The sequence below is a fragment of the Pocillopora damicornis genome, chromosome 4, assembly GCF_964200805.1.
Source record: "Pocillopora damicornis chromosome 4, jaPocDami1.2, whole genome shotgun sequence".
Taxonomy (NCBI): Eukaryota; Metazoa; Cnidaria; class Anthozoa; order Scleractinia; family Pocilloporidae; genus Pocillopora; species Pocillopora damicornis.
Genome location: NC_142673.1, coordinates 25,291,250 through 25,309,134, shown reverse-complemented (window position 1 = coordinate 25,309,134; position 17,885 = coordinate 25,291,250). Strand labels below are relative to the sequence as shown.

General features: G+C 37.6%; 2 protein-coding genes across 2 annotated transcripts; both read right to left on the bottom strand.

The window, feature by feature from the left end:
- Positions 1 to 269: 269 nt before the first annotated feature.
- Positions 270 to 4,201, bottom strand: LOC113683564 (neuropeptide FF receptor 1). The gene is made up of 2 exons (XM_027200820.2): positions 4,023 to 4,201; positions 270 to 1,585 (listed from the first exon to the last, which is right to left on the bottom strand). The coding sequence occupies exon 2, from the start codon at positions 1,528 to 1,530 to the stop codon at positions 472 to 474; it is 1,059 nt and encodes a 352-aa protein (XP_027056621.2). The 5' UTR covers positions 1,531 to 1,585; positions 4,023 to 4,201; the 3' UTR covers positions 270 to 471.
- Positions 4,202 to 5,421: 1,220 nt separating this feature from the next.
- Positions 5,422 to 16,803, bottom strand: LOC113683581 (potassium/sodium hyperpolarization-activated cyclic nucleotide-gated channel 2). The gene is made up of 8 exons (XM_027200836.2): positions 15,580 to 16,803; positions 12,312 to 12,536; positions 11,115 to 11,316; positions 10,239 to 10,388; positions 9,409 to 9,627; positions 8,340 to 8,486; positions 7,707 to 7,947; positions 5,422 to 7,153 (listed from the first exon to the last, which is right to left on the bottom strand). The coding sequence occupies exons 1-8, from the start codon at positions 16,380 to 16,382 to the stop codon at positions 6,789 to 6,791; spliced, it is 2,352 nt and encodes a 783-aa protein (XP_027056637.2). The 5' UTR covers positions 16,383 to 16,803; the 3' UTR covers positions 5,422 to 6,788.
- Between the last annotated feature and the right edge of the window lie 1,082 nt (positions 16,804 to 17,885).

Sequence of the window (17,885 nt, the reverse complement as noted above, 5' to 3'; positions counted from 1 at the left end):
AGGTGAACAAGTCTTATCACACTTTTGTCCCCAGAGCCACTCCTTTTTATCAAGTGACTCTGCGAGTGAGAGTGGTCTTTAACAGATACATGAACACTGCCTTCGTTTGTTGAAACCATGCAAATCTAGAGATTTTTATCATTAATGTTTTTTACCATAAAAACGTAAATTTGAAAAGCTTAACATTGAAAACTCAAAGACAGAGCAGAATGAAAATTTAAAACTATTCAGCTACTACTGATTTATCAACGATCTAAACAAATTATATGAAAAAAATCCATTTAATTTTGAATTGCGCGTCTTGTTAAAAGACATGAATCTACATGAAATAGATGAGATAACATTTGTCATTCGAAAGCAGACACCCTGAAAAAATATCTATAGTGTTCTTTAAAAAGCCGTCCTCAACCCTCGATGATTCGATTACACAACTGATTATGTATCTTTTATCCCCAAGAGAAACAGCTGTTTTCAGGCGATATCCTTTACGCTCTCTGGTTGGTGGAATAACTTTCGGTTTGTCAGAGTCATGGAATTACTGTTATTATTACTCTCCAATTTAAGCTCGGGATGAACTTGAATGCTATTGGTACAACTGGATCTCAAAAAAGGAAATATGCGCTTCAGGTAATGGCAAATCCCTGAACGATATTCTTGCAAAATAGTACCGTACACAACTGGATTGGTAGAACTGTGAATATACAGCATAAACTCACTGAAAATCAGGGCGTCACCGAAGTGCTCAAAATCTCCGCCTTTGCCGAAGTCTAACCAGAGCCACAACACTTGTTTGGGCAACATAAAAATGGCAAAAAGGGTCACGATTGTGCGCAGGTTCTTGTTGATTTTAGCGTTGTTTGCTTGTCTACGAAGCACTGCAGCCGAGCGCTTGCTGGAATCTGAAAGTTTTAGCCTGGTGCGGCGCTTTAAGAAAATACCGATTCTCGCGTAAGCGATTGTTATAATAAAAAGGGGGAGGGCATATTGTAACGAAACAACTGCAACTGTATACGCTTGTCGCATAGCGAAACTAGGCCAGGTTTCTGTGCAACTGCGTCCTCTCTGGTGGGCAACTACCGTCAGAGGCGAGACACACCCAAGTCCTGCGATCCAAGTAAAAAGTAGGACCCATAGAACTTTGGTGACTGTGAGTCTTGGAGCCAGCGGTTTCACGATGGTGTGCCAGCGTTCTATCGCCATGCATGTTAGCGTGAACACGCTTGCAAATAAGCACATTGTCATTAGTGGCCAGACTCCTTTGCAGAGCAAGTCACCGAATGGAAATTCACGGAACTTTAAATAGAAATCCACGGAGGTGCTAATCGTGACCATCCAAAAGTCACCAATCGCCAGATTGAGAATGAAATAGTCGTTGATTTTTCGATGTCTTTTCTTGTTCCATATTACGAGCATTACAAGAATGTTGCCGATTGATCCAAACAGAAGAATTACGGGGTAAATAACGAGCTGAACGTAATCAATAGAACTAAATGACGCTCCAGTTTTCGCTTCCTCCGTGTTGTTGGCCATGTTTTTTTGTTCAGCGCGGAGTTTGTCTTCTACTTCACAGGTTGTGTTATTTAAGCTGCAAACAAAACAAAGTAGATGTTTCGGTTAAGCCATCACGAACGGATTTCTTAAATCCTAGGGCTTTCAGACAGGTTTAATGAGGATTGGGACGGACCGGTTAGGGGCCTTCGGGCCAAAGACCACTCCAAGAGATTATGACTCCTAATAGAATAATGGATTTTTCTGTTGAGGGCCTACAATGCTTATTCAGAAAATGATAAATGCTTTCAGTTTATGAAGAAGGGACACCTTGAATGATAATGATGTTAATAATATTAATGATAATGATGATGATGACGATAATGATAATAATGATAATGATAATAATAATAATGATGATGATGATAATGATAAGGACTAATGATAATTATAATTATAATTATAATACAGTAATAATGATGATTACGACGACTAATAATAATGATGATGATAATAATGTACATGATGACAGCGACTAATAATAATTATAAGAATGATAATGATGATCAGGACAGGAATATATATTTTGTGCAAAGCAGAATTTACTCAAGAGCGTAGCTATGCAGGACTTCCGCAATGCGAAAAAAAATGGTGCGTAAAATTTACGTCTTCGAAGCGCAAAAAGATGTGTCCAAGTTTAAGAGCATTTTTAAATACTATATTCTTGAAATAAAAAAATTGGAAAACATTAATTACTGACAACAAGGCTGTTATAATAGCAGCTACATAAACTATGATGCGGTTTTCAGCCGCCTATTGATTCAGATGCCTTTCTTTTCTTCGTTTTCTGACCGACCAGCCTGTACCCTGAATAGATTCAAACGCCTTTCGGGGAAACCTTTTTCCTAAGCAGCCTTTCTTGAAAAAGCGCTCAGTAGAATTAAAAGAAGGGGTCAACTGGGGCCAATTTCTAGAATAAACCTTGCAATGGAAGGCTCACTTTTGTATTTTGGTTCTTAAATGTTCAATATAGCCTCGTTACCATTATATCTGTGTGAGATCTTGTTCATTAGTTAAATTTGTAATGACAAAATTCATATGAACATGTATGCGATCTCTAAGAGTGACTAACACCTAATTTCTCCTCACAATATCACCCCTGAATCATGCAGTAAGGTCATGAGAATAAAGAAAATTATCAGCAGCTAAAGAAGTTGTTGACTGTTACACAAATGCTCCTTCTCAGCACCTCGGGGGATGTACGGAGATCAGTATGGCGAATAACTTTGCTGATGATTGGTGTAAAGGCCAAGTTAACAGTCGCCAAAACACCTAGATTATTACTGAAAACATCTGTTTTAACAGAACGTTAAAAATGGCATTCAATAATCATATTGCACGTCCGACTAAAAAGGATGGCGTTCTCGAAATAGTCTGGCTATTCTTTGACGTCGTCGATTCAGTAACGACAATGAAACAGCTAAGTTATGATGCATTCAAATTCTTCTTAAATAAAATAAGAGTATATATACGCGGGCGTTGTTAACAGTTGGCAATATTTTGACGTAGATTAACATTTACATTAACTCAAGGTCTTCAATTTCGCGGAATTAAAAGTTATCTAAGTCTCGCCTCTGTGGAAAATTAAATGTCGTAATTTGATTTTGTTAACAACAAAGGCAATTCATCACCTGGGGAACAATAATCAAATTGGATATCTGAAAAATTATGTTATGATAGCAAAGGCAATGCAATTCTAAACTTAGAGATATTGACGTCCTCAAAGAAAAAATTAGATCAAAGCTTATGTATCCATGAATTCGTTTTGTATCTAATTGGGTAATATATCATCATTATTCAAATTTCCGTCTCATACCGTCTTAGTCCGACAAGACAGCGGCGGAAATAATTTATTTTATCTTTCGAGAAATCCAGATTAACTGACGTAATAGTCTTAGTTTTACGTGAATTTTGCAGTAGTATTACAACCTGTTTGTGTTATACGCTGATATTATTATTATTATTATTGTTATTATTATTATTATTATTATTATTTCATGATCCTGTCCTTCAATTTCTATTTCTCTCTGGCTTGTTTTCTTTCAAAAAACAAAAAGCGTTTCTAATTTTAAACGCCACTTTGAAATCTTATTATTCAAGTCGGCCGGATGTTGCTGAAATAGGCGTTAACTTGTGATGATCCAACCGATTCCTCTCCTTAAATTGTTGATATATGAATCTTGTCTTCGGTTGGTAACTGAGTTTTTTTCCACACGACAAAGGATCGTTGTGAAATTACGCTCCGCTTACTGTGCTATTTTTTTAAGTGAATGAGGTGTATAGAGGAGATACATTTGATTATGTGACGATTCAGATCAAAGAGCTGTCTATTTGTGCTAAAGTAATTCTTAATATTCTGCTTCTTCAGAATAATAACAGCGTAACCGCTTTGGAGAATTAGTAATATTTTTTTCTGGCCAAGTCGACGTCTTGAAAACCGCTGCATTGTTCATGTAAAGTAGAGCTTTTCCTACCTTTGAATAAAGTTCGATTTACCCTCAGCGATAAATGATGTCTGTCTCTGCTAGTGCTGATCTTTTTGAAGATTTTTAAAAAATGGAATCGTATATCTTTAGAGATCGACGGCGCACAAAAAGAGACACATATCAGTTTTCGTCCAAAGCAACTCTAGTTTGCGATAAATAAACGGTCCTTGCAAACCAGAGAAGCCTATATTTGACTACCGAGCAGATGTTGTAACAAAATACTCAAGGCTTAGAACTACGCTCAATTTAGTTTGACTTGCGTGGTAAAATTGTCATGTCGATGACAATGAGCGGAACTAAATGTTTCTTTAGCTACAAGGTGATTTCTTACATCAACACATGACTTATTCAATCTTTCCTCGGTGGCCAATTACTTGGTTTCGTACGTGTGACAATAGGAACTTGACAGCGAAATTTTCATTAACGGAAGGCTTGCACTTCAGACCAAAATAAACGACAGAATGTCAAAATGTGTCTGCCATCTATCAATATATCGTGGGGTAACAGAGAAATACTACTGATAACCTACGTACATCATATTCAATTTACATTAATACATAGTATTGCTTTTCTAAGACAATTATCGTTAACTTAACAAAATGAGTGCGAAGATTACAATTGTCGAACTAAGCCTCATTTGCACGACGGGATCTCATTCTGATTGTGACAGGTTCCGCACACGTTGTAAAATAAATGCATACGCTCGGCTCGCTTTGGCAATGTTTCCATATAAGATAACAGAGACAAAATGGCGGCCGTTTCACTACCGAGAATTAAGTATCACTTTGCCGGGCTGTGGCTAGTTAGGGATTTCGCGCGCAGTACTATTTTTGAGTGTCTTCATCTATCGCACATATCTTTTTCCAGCAAAATATCTCTAGTTGAACAAAATACCCACGACACGTTAAAACCGAAACGCCTTATACCCCAGCTTTCAGTAAAAATAAAATTCAAAGTTTGAGAGAGAGATGTTACGAACTTGGCGAACTTATGAGACCTTCGAGGATTATATCCTCACGCATTTATCATCTGCGAGTCAAACGTAACTTATTTCATTCAATCATTTTCAAATTCCTTTAATTATGGAATTGAAGAAGACGATAAATATGCTACTTTCCCAACATGTTGCTTCATAGCTCAGTTTGTGATAACGCTCAACCAGTAAATCTGAGAGGTACGGATCCGAATCTCCTCTAAGCCTTGCTGTGATGCATATCAGCTAACAAGGGTTGGACTTGTAAAGTTAAGTTATCTGTGAGCAGTCCAGATGATAAATATATCAAGCACTTTTATTTATCCAATCAAGAAAACTTTCCCAGACGCAAAAGTCAAGACAAAGTATATGTACAAATGTTATTTCCTGATTCTGATTATGGATCCTGTATTTCTTCAAATTCGTGTCCCTTTTATTAAATATATCTTACATTTTAAAACTACTTTAACAGTTTCTTTGCATTTGAAACTCAAACGCAAGGTAATGTCGGCGTGTTTGACTTCCTTAGTGGTTAAATATATAATAAAGCTCTATTCACTACATTGACTTACCCGCATTGGGTTCTCTTCGGACATTCTGAAAGTTTGGCAGTTTCAAAATATATTTATGCTGCCTTTAAGTTATTTCTTCTTAATAATCTCCTGTGACTCTTATTTCGTGTTTTCATAAAAATCACGATCCTCAACCCGCACGGAAACTCATTACCGCGTGGGTTATCCTTCGCTAAATATAATGTCCTTGGGTGAAACCAATTTACGAGCTCAAATGTGTAGTCATCTAAACGTTGTTTGCGGTAAAAAGTGATCAGGCTAACGCTATTGCTATTAAAATGCCAGGAAAATGATATTGTAGACATTAAGGCTGATCTGTGATCTTGAACCACTAAACCCACAGTTGAAATACCATATGAACCTTGTTGAGTTAAAAACGATTATTAATACTTTTTTTTGGCAGATTTTTATTTTGAATATTTTTTTTCTGTAAAACAAGAAGCTGTAGTCACAAATAAAACTTTAAGTACTCACTTCTGCTAAATATGGTTTCTTTCAATTCCTCGCTAGTTTTCTAAAATAGCGCAATAATGACTTACCTAAAAGAGAGCCCGAGGGTGTTCCCGCAAATTGAGAAACAGAAAAAATAGTAATAGGTTATTGCAAAGTCTGCCATCCAGAAACATTTTTACTTCACAAGACCTGTTATCTTTTCTAAAAAAGTAACAAGTCCTGTAAGGAAAAGATGCTAATGCTGGTTTTTTAAAAACTTAGGAATGACCGCCAAATCTCGCTTTTAGAAGTCTTCAAATTTCGACAATAGATGAGTTCACCTAATCACATGCTTTTCATATTTGGTGCCAATTTCGTTGCACATATTAGCACAGCTCTACGCCATCAAACCTCATATCAACATTTGAAAAGAGATCAACACCTCTACACGAAAATCGAAAGGTAAACCTCTGAAAAATAAATTGCAAGAATTGATCTAAAAGAACTTTTCAATTGTCTGTCGAAAGCAATCCGAGATTGTTTTGGCTTCTCTTTACTTTACTCTGTTATTCCAAAATTCTAACGCCACTTTCTCAACCATTCAGATATAAAACTAAAACCAGCCACAACTTTGTCGCCCGAGTTTTCCAGAGCTCTGGGCAATTTGTTTGCTTTTTTATTTGAGTTCTCTTTAGTTCTTGAAGGTATTTTCTTTCTTCTGGATGATTGTTGAGATTACTTTGGGTTTTATTTTACGACACTCGATCGAAAAGCGCTCTAATTTATTATATTGATACTCTTGCCATCGTCTGACGAAACTTCTCTGGTGATGACAATTTCCGGATTATTTTCTCGGGGTTGAAGTAAATTCGTACAACTACAACAAATACTGCTCCGTCTGGAAGCTGAGGTTTGAAGTTTGGCAAGTAAACACTCTCTGGAAGGGCAAGCGGAGTTTGAAAAGTCGACTGATTTTCCCATTCTGCTCAATCTTTCCGATGCCACTGATTCCATAACGTGTCGCATTTCTGGAAATTCTTCCACGACCTCCCTGAAATCTTCGGCGTGTAAAATAAATATGTCGCACATAGTCTTTGCCACGATAGTCGCAGTGCGTCTTGCATGTGTCAGAAGGCAGATTTCTGAGAAAAAAGATCATTGGCAAAAATGATATAAAAAATAGAGAGAAATTCGTCAAAGTTTTGATCTAGGTTATTCCATTTGATCTCGGGAGAGGGGAAAAATATACAATGGTGTCTGCATAATGAAAGGTAAGATAAGCTAATAATGAATGGGTATTCGTTGTGATAAATAAATTAGCGTCGAAGGATGGTTAAGGATATCCGCTGAATAAATCCCTATCTGGAGGATAGTGCTGTACGTTTTGTAAACACCTGTTCGTAAGACGGCGATTTATCCGTTGTGTGGTGTTGCCGCCCTTTCAAAAAACTAAGCACTGGTAGATTTTAAATCCCTTCGCTGTCCAAGGAAGGGCAAGAGTCTTTCAAAGCAGTTCATTGTAGATATGATCAAGCTAGAAGACTGAATCATCCCATTTAGCTTTATTGTATAGATGGCCTAGCGTACATTTACATCGTCGTCTTTTTTCACACGAGTTCTGGGATTTGCAGATTTTACTATTACACTTGAGCTCGAGATAATCGAGAGCGTAAATGCTAGTTGCTTTAAACTCACCTCCAAAATATGCGCCATCAGAGAGATCATCTGTACTAACTCCCTCACACGAGACACTCACTACCCCAGATTTAAGAAAATACATCTCAGTTCCAAGTTCCCCTTCACGTATAATAACGTCACCTTCCAGATACACTTCAAAGTCGAGTTTGGTTATAATGGCTGACACAAAATCTGGATCAGCATCATAGAAAAATGGAACAGCACGGACGAGCTCGCGACAGTTGTAATTGACAATTGCCTGACGATGAGAAAGAAATGGTAGTATTATTAAAGAAAATAGTAGACCCTCCTTTTCAACGAAGTCCATTGTGCAAGTCCCAAAAAAAATTTGCTAGCACCGCGTGGAACTCTGGGAGTGAGGCGCAGAAAGAGTTCCGCGCCGCGCGCTAGACTCCTTTTTTTTTCGTTTGGACGGAGTTTGCCGAAAAGGAGGGACTGCTCGTATTCTTAGAAAATAGCTACGTTTTTGATCCTGTAACTTGAACCTAACTCGTCATTCGCAAGTCGTGTAAATCGTTTCCATCCTCAGCCGTAGTAGTTCTTACACTGATAAATGTTACTACATCTTTTCGAATAAGTATAGAACTGCTTGGTTTTGCAATTTATTCGTGAATCACTTTTCATTCCTACCTTACGCAATGGCCGAGAAACTTCACACAGTATTTTCTCCTCGTCAAAAAGTTTTCCTTGAAATCGGTGCTCGTAGTACTTGGTAATTTTATCTCTTAGATGAACAGGCAGTCTTCTGTGAGCCATATACTCCTCAATTTGTTGGATCTAAAAATAAGAAATAATGCACTACAATTTGAATAACCAACCGTTTTTCGTGTCAATGACTTCAGTCATTCATTTCATCAGTGGGCAATAAGTCATTTAGTATCGTTGTATTTCATTCAGTTCACTCCGATTCGATTAAAAACTATTTTTATTCTTATTTCAGTCTAGTCTAATTGTCCTTCGATCGGTCGATCAGACATTAATCAGTCAACCAATCAATCAATGAAGCAGTTAGCCATTCAGTCAGGCAGTCAGTCAGTAAGTCAGCCAGTAAGTCAGTCAGTCAGTCAGTCAGTCAGTCAGTCAGTCAGTCAGCCAGTAAGTCAGTCAGTCAGTCAGTCAGTAAGTCAGCCAGTAAGTCAGTCAGTCAGCCAGAAAGTCAGCCAGTAAGTCAGTCAGTCAGCCAGTAAGTAAGTCAGTCAGTCAGTAAGTCAGCCAGTAAGTCAGTCAGTCAGCCAGTAAGTCAGCCAGTAAGTCAGTCAGTCAGCCAGTAAGTCAGTCAGTCAGTCAGTCAGTCAGTAGTCAGTCAGTCAGTCAGTCAGCCAGTAAGTCAGCCAGTAAGTCAGTCAGTCAGTCAGTCAGTCAGTAGTCAGTCAGTCTGTTAGTAAGTCAGTCAGTTAGTCAGTCAGTCAGTCAGTCAGTCAGTCAGTCTGTTAGTAAGTCAGTCAGTCAGTCAGTCTGTTAGTCAGTCAGTCAGTAGTCAGTCAGTCTGTTAGTAAGTCAGTCAGTCAGTCAGTCAGTCAGTCAGTAGTCAGTCAGTCTGTTAGTAAGTCAGTCAGTTAGTCAGTCAGTCAGTTAGCCAATCATTCAGTCAGTAGGTCAGTCAGTCATTCAATCAACCCGGCAACTACTCTATTAAATGCTCGTCAATAACTAAGTCAGTTTTAAGTATCTAATATCTGGATCAGTCAGTCCTTCCTACCTTTTCCTTGTAATGTCGACTCGGGGAATCCATGGTCTGGATAACGTTTATGGAATAAGCAATAAAAAGCGCGTAAAATGTGGCACCAGACATCATGCTGGTAATTGTAACACAAGTCTCTGGAATGTTTTGAGGAGGATGTCTTCCATATCCGATGCATAACATGTGTGATAAAGCCTTGAAAAGAGCCCATAAATACTGCTCCGTCCATGCCTTGTCCTAAACGAAAAAGAAGAAAACGTTAAAGTCGCATGTTTTGGGTGCAGGGGAAAGGAAGGCGTTGAGTCATCGACTCCTGGCTGACGATAAAAGTTTTGGTTACACCAAACGAAAAATGATGGCTCGGTAAATGACCAGAGGAGAACATTAAAATTAACATGGAAATCTTTGCATTAGAAATGAAATTTATTTTCCATGCGTTATTGTAACGACAGAAGCATTTGAAAGTCGTCGGCTGCAAGTTTGAGTAAATATAAAAGCAATTGCCGTGTTACGTTTTCTCTCCTTTTTTTGGGGTGAATGTAAGATTGACGCTGGGGTTGGTGCACAGTGATAAAGGCAAGTTCTGTGCGGTGTCCGTTTCCGATAGCGGTTCCTCATTCGAGGGCTTTTTTGCGATTAATGTTTACAATTTCAGAATCATCAGTGTCTCCTGTATAGCGGTGGCCTATAAAATCGATTGGAACCAGTAACATACCGATGAAAACGAATTACGTACAAAAAGATGCGGTTAAATCGATAATCTTCGCTTTTTTTGATCATTTTGTTGTGTCTGCAGCTAGTTGTCAATCATCTTAAAGACTTCTATTAAAACTGTGAACCATACTTACCCGTAAGTCATGAATTATAACCCACGAGTTCGCCGGGAAATCGTTGAGGACTGGTACGAGATATTGCATGCAACCATTCCAGTGAGCTACCAGCATCATCAGACTTATCAGATTAACGAACCGGATGACTGAGCGAGTCACATTTAAAACCTGTTCCAAGTTTTACCGGATATAAAGAAAAACGTGAGAACATGGTAAAAATTGTCCTGTCTGTGAAAAAAAAAAGACAGTTTTTTCCTCTCGAAGCGCGGATCAGAAGGTCTGAGGTTCGATTCCTCACGGTGAATCAGAAATTTTTCCTCGTCCCACGCTCGTGACAAGACGAAAAAATCAATCTTTCTCTATTTCTTAACCGAGATTAAAGCTTTCTACCTTTCTTATTTTATTTTTTCCTCTGTTACGAAACTTTCCAACACGAAACACACAGGAAATGCTTTCCAGCAGATATATAGATTTTCATTGCGAGAAATATATCACATTACGTCGATCATTAGAAATAGTTCACCGAAAGTTTTTTGAAGTCCAGATGAGACTGACTCACAAATCTTCCAAAACTCGCCCCTGTTATTGAGTATGAAACGGCTTCTAGTACAGTTGTTCCTCCTGATCTGGATGGGAATTAGTCCATTCAAGACACCCCCCTCCCCCTCCAGCATTTCATCAGGTTTCCCCTGAAAGTTTGCCTGTACCCATATACACTCCCAGAGGATGAGAGAGGCAGGCCTTGGAAGGGCAGATTTTGAAGCCCTTGCAAGAACAAAACACAAGGACCCCCAAACAGAGCTCCAACCCTTGTCCTAACGTTCCTGAGTCCAGGCCAACATAACTTCCTCGTTTTACATAAATGACAAAGGCTTTGAGGAAATTTTCACACACCTCTTCATACTGATGAACGTAACGTACAAGACGTGATATTCTGAGCAAGCGCAACAAACTGAGAAGTTTTGCCATGCGTAGAATGCGCAATGCCCTGGATGCACTCAACAATCGTCCGGAACCCGAGCTTGTCGCCGAGGAAACGACGTAATCAAACGGGAACGAAGAAACTAGATCAATAAGAAACCATGTCCTGGCGTACCTGTGAAAATGACACCACTTGTGATTCTTATCTGGAATTACTTGGATGATTAAAATGCAAAGTGTAAGGCCTGATAATCTAAACAAAGTTTAGCCGTTGTTTAGCAAAACCGTTTTCACCGTGCCGCCGTGTATGACGAAAAGTATACAAAATTTAGCAGTTAGTAGAGCCTCTGAAAGTCTTTAACTCTGCACAGCTGCAAGTTTGAGATGGCAAACAAAACAATAATCCACTTTTCAAGAAAAACTAGTGCGAACTTCAGATTCAAGTTCAACCTTTGTAGAAATAATTAGCTCAGTGACGAGATCACACGTGTTGCACGCTTGCGTGAATTCAAAGACATTCAAAGGAGGGAGGGAGAAGAGATTGAAAATATCAAAAATACCCTTTTGAAATTTCAGAAAGCATTATGAGGTAGTTCCGTAAAAATAAAAAAACAACAACAGCGACAACATTGCTCTCACAAAACACTGTTTTCGGTATTATTCTGCTTAAAATATGGGCGGATGTTTCATAGATAAATCAATTTGAAAACTCTATTTAAAATTAATGTCAAACGGGTGAAGTCAGAGAATGAGGTTTCTTCTAATTTGTTTCCGAAACCGAACGGTAAGACGTGAAAATGATGGTAAGGGTTGACAAGGGAAAAGTAGAGCCAAACAAATGCGCTAAAAATATTTTTTCGCATGTCATTGGAAAGTAACGATTTCTCAGCCCATATTTGTCATTAAAGAAATTTATGTTGAAATTATTAAGGCGTGGTTTGGAAATCAAAATACAAAGAGGAACATGTTGTTTGGCAGTAAAGGTGTTTGACCTATTAATTGAACACGTTATCTTGGAAATCGAGAAAGATCATTGTTAATAAAAGATGACCCACCCTCAATCTAAATATTTCATATGAAATTATCAGTAAGTAGTGAAACAAACTTAAAAAAACCAAGAAAACGTCAACTGAGAAAAATAAATTTTTAAGTATTGAAAAATTTACCTACCGTATCGCGATTTTCTTCGGATCTAGAATAAACTTGTTGGGTGCACCGTGAATAAGCACACCAGTTTTAAAGTTTAAAACAATGTCCAAGAGAAAGATTCCGTCAGAAATGCTGTTAAAAGCAATCCAAGAAGGACTCATATCATCATTGAAGAAAGCAATCGCCACGGGAAGAACGAACATATTTACGATCAGCAACGAGAGAAGCATAAGATCCCAGTAGAGCCTGAAAATCAAAAGAGATCAAAATGACAATTTAAGTTAAAGCAAAAGTTGTGAAATATTTATTTTCACTGAGAATCTTAGATTCTAACACGCGTGCAACGACGGGACTTGAATCAGGCTTTTATCTAGATGCGAAGGAAATGTCAACGTCGGAATCAATGTACTTTCTGCTAACAACAATTGTGCTTAGTTATCGCTTTTGGGAAAAACCAATGAATAAGCCCTTCCAGAGTAAAAAACTAACGTGTCTTATTATTGTCACTATGCCACATATTTTGGTAAAACCTCGTTTTCGAATGCGTTTTTTGTGCCAAAATGGCTTAAGTTTCCGCAAGCCCACTGCTTGTTTTTTAAAAAAACAAACTCGTGATTTTAGCCAACTTTGAAGTCAGGTTCAAGCATTAAAAAAAATGTTAAAGGTTTCTATGGGCAGTTTCTGAGATTAAAACACTATGCCATGAACAGAATGCGTATAAAATAAATCCCTTTTGTACTGTGACAAATTTTTCCTGGTAGATAAACTAAAATTAAAGAAATTGTAGCGAGCGAAGGCTTAAAAGAAAGTTCAGACGAAAATTACCGTTTTTAACAAAACCTTGCACAATTTAGGCCCAACTAACTACTGAATAACGAAGCCCCAAGTTGGAGAAGATGCAGTTTTTAACAGATTTTGTTCCCAAAAGCATACAATTTGATTACAGTTTAAAACTGGTGCCAAAGTGTGGAATTACCGGATGTATTACGCTCAACGACGATTCTTAGGGAATTTAAGAATGCTGTAAGAGAGCTACATTTGTAATGAAGAGTCTTAGATTTTGCCTCTGTTGTAATTTTTGGAGCTAGGATTGTTTACCTAGTTAAGTTTGTTAGAAATTCAGTCATTAACTAATCAATTTTGATATCCTGAACTATTTTTTTTTGTTATTTTCTTATACTTTTCTCGGCGTGTTAGTATGTACTGCTAGGGCCTTAATCAGCCTCATCAACTAGAGTTGAAATAAGGTTACTTACGCACTTATTGGCTTAACGCCCATGTTGTATAGCATGCAAACATGCATGCACTTAGAGAAATACGGATTCTCTTGAACACGAATTCCCATTACCAATAATCCCTTTAAAATAACTAAGGTTTTAAAATACAAAGAGAGAGCATTAAGGAAAAAACTAATTTACAGCACTCAAATTTTCATTGGGCACATCGTTTTGCTTCTCTTTGTCATTAGACTTTTAATACTGCGCCAAGGCTACAATTGAAGGGCATCAAAAGGAACAATGACTTGCTCAAGCATAAATTTCTTGAGCAATTTTTGGAATTCGTTATTGAATGTAATGTTGATTCTGTGTTGAAGGAAGTATTGACCCGAATGATTCGAAAGACAGTTTTCAATATGCAAAACTTGAGCATCATTTTTTTTTTTTATGACAGTTTAAAATGGACTCCCCATGAAAAAATTTCGTTAGCGGAGCAAAGTGTGTAACGGGTCGCCTTTTTCGCGAAACGGGATTTTTTCTCTTTACGGGAAAACTCGACGTTTGAAATTCTCTTTACGATCCATTCCGTTCTCAGCACTGAACTTTTAATCTCCCGTTTTCAAAGCGCACAGACTATATATAAAGGGTACAAAGCAGGGCTCTTTTAAATAAAGTTTACATAACGGTAGTTTACAATTAAAGAAAATATCACTCCTGTAGAAAATGCTGATCGAATCACGGGGACCATCAGAAAATCAATCATGATCCATAACAAGTTTCACCTTTTCATGAAACCTCACGACCTGCTCATTAGTTTAATTATGCGGTGCGTTCAGTTCTTTACATCAACAGCAATGATCGATTTTCCTTATGAGTGGATACAGTGTGTGTTATCAATATTTACTACAAACGACCAAAAAACGAGAGAAATAAACTTACGTAAAAAGTCTCGTAATCTCAGCAGATATCTGAGCGTAAATCATATTTCACCGAATAAAATATGAACATAAAACAAACACAAAAAAATTGTAACACGTGCTACGCTATTTTTAATCTTTCCCCTCAGACTAAACAATCTGTAAACATATACCCTAGTCCTCTTGAAAATAACCTCATACCATTTAAACTAAATTTTATTTTAAAATTGGTAAGTATGTCTAATCCGCCGTACAAGCAATTTGCAACCTACTTGAGTAACTTTTCGAAACGTTTCGACTCCTTTGGTTCGTTAATTAAACAAGGGTATTTGACAGGCTATCGTGTTGGCAATATGACTTAAAGATTTAATCATGATAAATCATCACTTCATAAAATCTCTGCCTGGCCGCAAATGAAATTCGTTAAACAATTCATCAATAGCTCTCAGAAGCCTGCTTCGCAGACACATGTTTTTTTTCTTTTGAATTTTCATGTTTAATCCCGACTCTAATGGAGTGTAAAAAGAAAAAAAAGGCAAGAAAAATATTAAAGGGCGACAAGAAGAGCATTTAAAAATCACCTGTTTGCGAGGTTGTTAACCGAAAAAACTTGGTGAAAGCGAAATAACAAAGGAGGACAGCGAGTTTTCACAGGTTTTTTTAAGTGACTATTTCGATTTGCATAGGGAAAAAGCCGTAATAAAAGAACTAGTTTGTACGCAAATAGAGCTTCATTAAAATTTAAACTAAAGCCGGAGACGGAAATCGGCCACATGAAGTAATCACAGCGTAGCGAATCACAAGCAAATGAAATTCCTCTAACGATGTTTAGTTATTTCCAATCAGGGTTGAGGTTTTTGTGGGGCAAGTGGGAAAATACATGTGTTTCGATGTGACAAGTTCCACCCTTTTAAAGAAAAGTGAGGGAGTTTTTGTTTACATTATTCAGCGTGAAATGCAGTCACAAAACAGTGTTTCAGTAACGAACTTCCTGTCTTCAATATTTAAGCCACAATAAAGGATGTTCCTTGGTAGAGAAAAAGAACGATCAATCAAAGTAAATAGAAATGGCATCAAAAGCATTAGGGACGAAAATAAACTAAAGGGCAAAAACATAACAATAACATAGTTTGCAAACAATAATTATTCCCTGACCTGAATGCACTTGTTGGATGTATAATCCATCCTACTTTACTGTAACGTATAAGTTCGTCTGCTAAGGCTCTTCTACTCCCGAAAACTTTCATGTTCATTTTATTGTCCATGGGTTGAAACCAGCCCTTCAAACGGTCGTTTAGAGAGTATTTCGACTTGCGGCGAGGAGACTCATGGATAGAAATTTCTTCAACGTCAATATTAATAATTACATCTCCATTGGACCTGTTCGATTTTGACGGTGAAGTGCGGGATTTCCTACAGAATAATGAAAAATATCTTCCATTTTCCTTCAGTTCCTTGTCACTTGTCCCTGAATGAGTTTCCTGCGATTTTTCTGTTGTGATGTGAACATCACTATCAACAACATGGCCGTTTAAAAGGGGGCTGCTGCAACTCGAGTCACATTCTCGAATGCTTTCATGATCATTTTCTTCAATTGCTATTTCATTTAATGGTCCTTGTTCATACAACCCGATCTCTATTTCCTCTATACTTCGTGTTTCATCACTTTCTTGCTCGTTCACGCTGTTCAACGCTTGCAACGCTTGCAGACTCTGATGGGAAGACAACACCGAATTTTCCGTTCCATAGGAAGATTCACTGGTCCTCTCTCCGTTTGGAGAAGTATCGATATCTTTGGATTTACCATCGACCGGCGAAGATTGTTCGGCCTGAATTTGTTCTGTCGCTGCCACTTCTGTTTTCTTGCACGCCATATCAGCCTGCATCTCGTCGTTTGAAGCGCAACATTCCTGGTTCTGTGCGCTTTTTTCATCGTTACGCGGGGAAAATTCACTCATTTCTTTTCATGTCCTTGGCAGATAAGATGAAGCCGTAAATCTCGTTGCGTTCTTTACTCGCGTATACACCCAAAATATACATTCCCTTAAATGAAAACAATTTCGTAGGATTCTTTCGCGGTTCCCACAGTTCTTCGTACGAGATAATTTTGGCGCAATGTGTTGAGGCGCCCGATTTCCAATCTCAGTGGTAATGCAGAATTTTGCCTTGTGAATTTTACATGACGTGCGAATGGCGATTGTGACATCACAGAGAGTACATTGGAAATAATGGTTTTGTGCTTCTAATGGAGAAAATTTAATAACGTGCGATTGGGCCAGTCAATACCATCGAAAGAAATGAAGAGTATCGACCGCACGTTACGGAATGAAATTCTATCAGCATTTAACCTCTAGCCCGCTGTGAAATTGCAAATGATCCAAACAATATTTATGTGGTGTGGGCGACTAAAGTTGACTTTATTGTTATTTTTTCTCCCGTCTACAAAAAGCCGTTCGTTACACGCACAAAGCGATTTGAGAAGAAGCAAGTGAAGTTAGTATAGAATTTTTGTCTGGCTTGAATTGTCAGAACAGTATTCAAAATATGTACTTTTGAATCATTTGTAACCTTTTAGGCGCCATACCTTGCTATTTTCATTGTTTTTTTTCTCAGATGCACGGAAGTTATTTTTCATACTTACTCTGAAGGCCGCAGACATTGTTATGGAAAACTAAATCAAATTTCCCAACTGCCAATCAAAAACCCTTTCCATATCCCTTTAAGGTGAACACAAAGGAAAAGGAATTAAAGTTTTAAAACGATTTTAACGTCACAAGAAACATTGAACTTTTTCTGGATAATGGAGAGATTTTAAAACTGATTTTGGAGAAATTGAGTTCGACAATCTTGTTTAAATTATACATTCAGTTTCTTAATGCTGCACAAAGGCATCTCTGTTTTTCCCCTTCAAGCATACAGTTCTCCAAAGACGAAAATGCCAAATGATCTAAGGAAATGATAATTTAATTATTTTCCTTTCAATGCTGCGATAATTTGCCTTGGTGGTCAACCTTATAGAGATATAGTCAAGACGGATCATTTTGCCATCGATAAATCCTTATTACGTTTCTGATCTTATTTGGGTCGAACTTCCAGTCAACAGTTTCAAAATATTTGCTCATTATCGAGAGCGTTTTCTTCCATAGATCGAGAATCCTATTCAAACCTTTACGGTCTCTTGGTGTTTTTCAATGTTTTTTTTTTTAATTCGTGAGCCAAAGATTATTGTTTTTCGCTTCGATCGCGCGTAACAAAAAAAAGAAAAAGATTCATCAATAAAGGCATACGATATGACACTGACTTCGTCACGAAGATAAGCTGATCAATGTCTGCGTTTTCTTTGCAAAACCCGATTAGATCGGCTAAATTGCATAATGTCAATCTTTTCTTAACAGTAAATCCTTTCCTCTAAATTGTTTGCTTTGAGATTTTATTTCCAATTTATTTCCGCAAATTTTCCC

Bases quoted from the DNA above. Each gene is read 5' to 3' on its own strand.
- LOC113683564 (XM_027200820.2), bottom strand. From the start codon at position 1,530: ATGGCCAACAACACGGAGGAAGCGAAAACTGGAGCGTCATTTAGTTCT.
- LOC113683581 (XM_027200836.2), bottom strand. From the start codon at position 16,382: ATGAGTGAATTTTCCCCGCGTAACGATGAAAAAAGCGCACAGAACCAG. The intron at 11,317-12,311 runs GTAGGTAAATTT...TCATTTTCACAG, and splicing joins CCGAAGAAAATCGCGATACG to GTACGCCAGGACATGGTTTC. The intron at 7,948-8,339 runs GTAGGAATGAAA...TCTCATCGTCAG, and splicing joins TTTCTCGGCCATTGCGTAAG to GCAATTGTCAATTACAACTG.